The sequence below is a fragment of the Bradysia coprophila genome, unplaced genomic scaffold (genome assembly GCF_014529535.1).
Source record: "Bradysia coprophila strain Holo2 unplaced genomic scaffold, BU_Bcop_v1 contig_350, whole genome shotgun sequence".
Lineage (NCBI taxonomy): Eukaryota > Metazoa > Arthropoda > Insecta > Diptera > Sciaridae > Bradysia > Bradysia coprophila.
In genome coordinates, this window is record NW_023503608.1 from 3,139,499 (window position 1) to 3,144,328 (window position 4,830).

Here is a 4,830-nt window from a genome sequence, read left to right on the forward strand (position 1 = left end):
TCAGGAGCGCTTATGTCAGGACGTTAAATTTTATGATTTTTGATCCTTATGAATTCATCAAAAACCGTTTGGGTCATAGCATTTTTGAATTTGAACCGCCCAGGTCAGAAAACTCTTTGTAACCGTCCCTGACTTTCAATCTTTATTTTTACGGGTCACACAAAAAAGCCAGAAAGAAGAGTAATCACAGTACGAGAACTATTTCAACATCGTGGTACATATAGGGGTTCTTTTATATCCAGTACACAAACAATATTAAGTTCTCTGTTCTCTAGCTGTAAAAGATTTTTTTTTGTCAACAAAAGTTTTTATTAATTAAATTTGGTAGCAAAATAAAAACAAATAAATTAATTGTGGCAGGGGTGCATTGGGTTGTTTGTTTCATCATTCCATGTCCAAATAGGAAATTTTTGAAGCTGAAAACGCCGATACTAAACCCAGAACACCAGCCAAATAAATAGTAGCACTAGATGAACCGATCCATTCAATCACAGAACCGGCTATTAACGAGACAACGACCTGAGAATGCCACAAAATTCACAAAATAAATTAAAAGCCTGCGGAACCTTCAGATTCGGAGAGTCGAAATTTTTCAGTTGTTTCAATTTGAGACTCAAAAGCTCTTGAATCTTCGATAAGTTCAAACTCTCAGCATCTGAAACCATCAAATGATTTTTGAAAATAAATTACTTGACTTATACAAGTAGAACTGCTCAGCACCGCCATATCCATTCCAAGTCCTCGGCAGTTCGAAGACCCCTTATTTCGATCATGCGATCCCAAAAACTGCAGTTAATCGTTGGAACAAAATTGTGAAATTTAAATGCATTCCAATAGCTTACCAGCTCACTTCCATGATATTTTGTCATGAGTAGAAATGGTATTGTTAACATAGTTGAGTAAATAATACCAGCAGGTACAGATAAGACTAAAACACCCAATTGAGTCGGAAATGTAGCCAACAAAAACATACTAACGCCGAATAGTGTTAGGCTACCCACGTAAATGAATTTAACTCTGAAAAATAAAAAACAATTTCCCATGACAAAAGCGATTCGCAGCTTCAACAGGAATGTTGTGCACGTACCCAACTAAATTCATCGATGCTTCGATAAACATTGAGTATATTGAACAAGATAGTGCGAACACTGCTAAACCGAAACATCCGAAACGCACCCCGCTTTGATAGAGTGTAAGACTCTCTGTATCTGGTGGAGCCTAGAAATTTATGACACAATGAAGTGTGTAGAGAAGTCTCGTCGAATTATTATTTTTTTATTGTTCATATTACGTAGCTCTTCAAGGGACTTCGCTCCCATGCACGGTAGAAAAGGTTCATGCAACATTTTGAGTTACATCATTTATGAATAGATTCATTTCTCTTACCATTGGATCTCCCATAAAAACGGCTTCGCCTACGAAATCCGTAAAATACAGGGCATAACTAACAAATGCCATCCAAGAAAGGAGATTCGTCAAGCACAATATTTGCATTAATCGTGGCATTATGAAAATGCTACGTAGATATTGCGTTAGGGATGTGTTCTCATCATTTCCGCTTTTCAACAACGGAATCTGAATTTCCACATCACCGTTCCTTTGTTCGTAGTGTTCGGTCTCGTGCACCTTAAAAGAATTTTTTTTCTTAGATTTTCTTGCATTTTCGTTGAAGAAGATGGACTCAAAGTTATGAATACTTGAGACGTAGAATGGAAATGGATTGTTGTTGTTTATATAATTGCACTCGATTCTCGATTTAAGAAACAAGCAATTAGAATTGAACATAACAACACGACGCTACCTCATTCGGCTCATTAAATGCAGAACCGGAAATCAGTAAAAATTTCAACTTCAAAAAAACTCTTCACTTACTTCTTGAACAATCTCAATCGTATTTCTCTTCCGATGGACCTCCTGCTTTACAGCAGTATGTGTTAACGGCCTTAGAAGCTCGTCTTTTTCCATCAAAGGTAACGGTATTTCTCGGAAACTTGTCAATGATACGATTGAACTGAGAGAAATCAAAATGATGACAATGCCAAAAACAGTCTCAACATTTCCACCGAACAGTTTGCCAATCATCGTTTTCTCCCAATCGATTCCCGTACTGGAGTATCCAAAAAATCCACCAACTCCAGCCATCATAGAAAATACACTTAAACCGCGTGCATGATCATCTACAATACCAATAAATGGAAATGAACATCTAAGACGATGGACACAAATGAATTCAGTGTGTTGGACGTATTGAGACCAAAATACATTGCTTGTAGGACCATTAGAATTAGATTGAGCGATTTTCTACCAACCCGACTGTGTTATCGCTATGAATCGCTGTTTATAGTATTCGATAATTATACAAAGACACTTAAGGCCAGGTGAATTTGTTTACAAATTTTGCGATAGTAAGCACCTTCACATGGCCTTAACTCAACCGTCTAACCCATCTCGTCTCGATACATTGCAATACATTTTGATCTCAGTCCAGTGAACCAACCAATTACGCATACATCAAGCAAATAAATTCGAGCGCAAAATATGATGATGTCAGCACTAAAGTCCAACAATATCGTTGCACAAATCGTAACCATCGCTGCATATTTATAATAATGACTGTGGTATACATTGTCTTCTGATACAGATTCTGAGTTGATCGACTCATCGCCCAGTGCTATTCCGATTGACTTTCCGAAACAGAATAGTAGCAAACCTACAGTTGGGGAATCACTTAGATTGACTTGCGTTCTCTTTGAATAATTTGATCGGAATTATCACCGTGTCTTACCTGTTATAATTAACACGGTAAACGTTAATATCATCGGTCGGCGACGACCGTAATGTAAACGACATTTATCGCTTATCGTAGCCAAAATGGGGGAAAAAACTAGTGCCAGAAACGGTGATAGACTCCACACGAATGTCATGTGCTACATTCCATTATCACTAATTAATAATGCGAATTTGCATTCAAATGTTATTTGTAGAGTACCTTATGTTCGACGCCGATTTCTAGAAGTGTTGGTGAAGTGAATGCTGTTTCTGCAGCGTAAGCGAATTCTAGTCCAACGACAATGAATGAAACTCGAATCAAATCCATTTGCGATTTTTTTCTACGAATGCAAAAACAGAGGAATTTTATAATGCAAAGGTCTTTTGCATCGCGCAGAATGCTAAATTTCAACAAAATTTTATATTCGATGACCGTGGATATGTGAACCATTTAACATTATCACTGAAACACCATTTCTGATTTTCATTGGCACATTAATGTGGAGCAATACCACAGCAATAACTCATTTATGTTTAAAAAGGATTCCATAAAAGGATTTGGAAAGACTACACGACTTTTGAACCACTGAAATTGTACTGACACACTTTTCACTAGTCGAAATTTGTAAGCACTCAAACTACCTCAACTCACATTAATTGGTGTTGAATGGCTTACGAGTACTAATTCTTACCTGAAGATATGTGAATAGTCATAGTCCTGGTTCCGTGCATGTTCTTCGCGAATTTTTTGCATTTGTTGTCGCGTTGCATCATAATTGATTGGCACTGGTTCATTGATACGGATAACTTTAGACACTGCATCGAGAAGCGACGTGTAAAACTTTTGCAAAATGTTCATAATTTCGATACGAGTCGTCGTGCTATTGATATACTATTCGGTGCGTTTTGTTATCGAACGTAGGCATTCTGAACTACAAAACTGAAATGGAATCGGTCGACTGTGTATTTTAGTGTTATTTTCGTTTATGAGAGACTAGAGATAGTTCAGTGTTTGCTCTTATCAGAAAGCGTAATCGTAAAATGAAAATTTGTCGCATCATCAACCACAGTCAATATTTTTGTGTGCCCTTTCTAATTCATTGCATTTATATTTTACTCGAATACGGATTTTATCGCCACTGATTTTATTGCCTAACCATTCAACTATCATTTTGCGTAGATTTTTTGTTTTGATTTTAAATCATTTTTTCGGTGCTTATCGTTGTGGATTTACAATACACCGAGTTGTATACATAGTAGAAGAAAACCATTAGCTTAGTGTAAATTGCATTTGTTAGTCGACACAAGCCTATACTCGTCGGAAGCAGAGTAATATACATCTCATAAGATTCCCTGAAAGTCAGAATTGGAGGGTTCCCTAAGAGTATAAGTGTGGGAATCGGAGGTAATTTGTTGAATTTCTGTTAATCCTACAGCTTAATGACCCCTAATCATTTTCTTCTTTTCTGTCTAAGTTCCTATTATTACTGAAATCATGTTTATGACTAACACAGCAATGATTTTTACACATCTTACTCGACTAACGGCTTGAATTTTAGCTGCGATAAGATTAGCACTCTGACCTTGTATTCGGTGAGCGATGTAACAATTAGGTATGTTCGGTTCGTATCAGATAAATTGATGAATGCGTTTCAATCGCAAACTAATTTCGGGTTGAATTATTTGTTGTGGTTGGCTGATTCATTTAATTTTTAAACTCGTGATTTACATTTGAATTTTAGGTGTTATAGCCCAGTAAAGTAAAACGTGCCATTCATGGAACGTGTAAATCGTTCTCGCTCTAACGAGAGTTATCTCACTCGCACTAAAGGCAATTCGAAGTCATTGGCTTTCATTTGGTATTGAGTGTCTTATTTCGTCGTGTAATCTATAGATTGTGACCGTAATGCTATTACATGCTGAGAAAATGACGTCAGAGTTATCAGATATCAGTAGAACGGTTTCACTTGCAAGATAGAGTAAAACGTTTCCATCTAGAGTGATTTAAAGCTATTTACCTACTAAATGTCTGAATGTGGTTGTTGTGCGCACTAGACGTGA

At 36.8% G+C, this 4,830-nt stretch overlaps 1 protein-coding gene across 2 annotated transcripts; it reads right to left on the bottom strand.

The window, feature by feature from the left end:
* Positions 1-285: 285 nt before the first annotated feature.
* Positions 286-4,513, bottom strand: LOC119080247 (proton-associated sugar transporter A-like). Of its 2 annotated transcripts, XM_037188497.1 has the most exons (11): positions 4,353-4,513; positions 3,462-3,709; positions 2,990-3,110; positions 2,786-2,927; positions 2,498-2,710; positions 1,873-2,177; positions 1,387-1,626; positions 1,088-1,218; positions 843-1,017; positions 691-786; positions 286-519 (listed from the first exon to the last, which is right to left on the bottom strand). In XM_037188497.1, the coding sequence occupies exons 2-11, from the start codon at positions 3,626-3,628 to the stop codon at positions 385-387; spliced, it is 1,725 nt and encodes a 574-aa protein (XP_037044392.1). In that variant the 5' UTR covers positions 3,629-3,709; positions 4,353-4,513; the 3' UTR covers positions 286-384. The 2 variants fall into 2 exon arrangements, with proteins under 2 accessions (XP_037044392.1, XP_037044393.1); XM_037188498.1 differs by lacking the exons at positions 2,498-2,710; positions 2,786-2,927; positions 2,990-3,110; positions 4,353-4,513 and having other exon boundaries at positions 299-519; positions 3,462-3,563.
* Between the last annotated feature and the right edge of the window lie 317 nt (positions 4,514-4,830).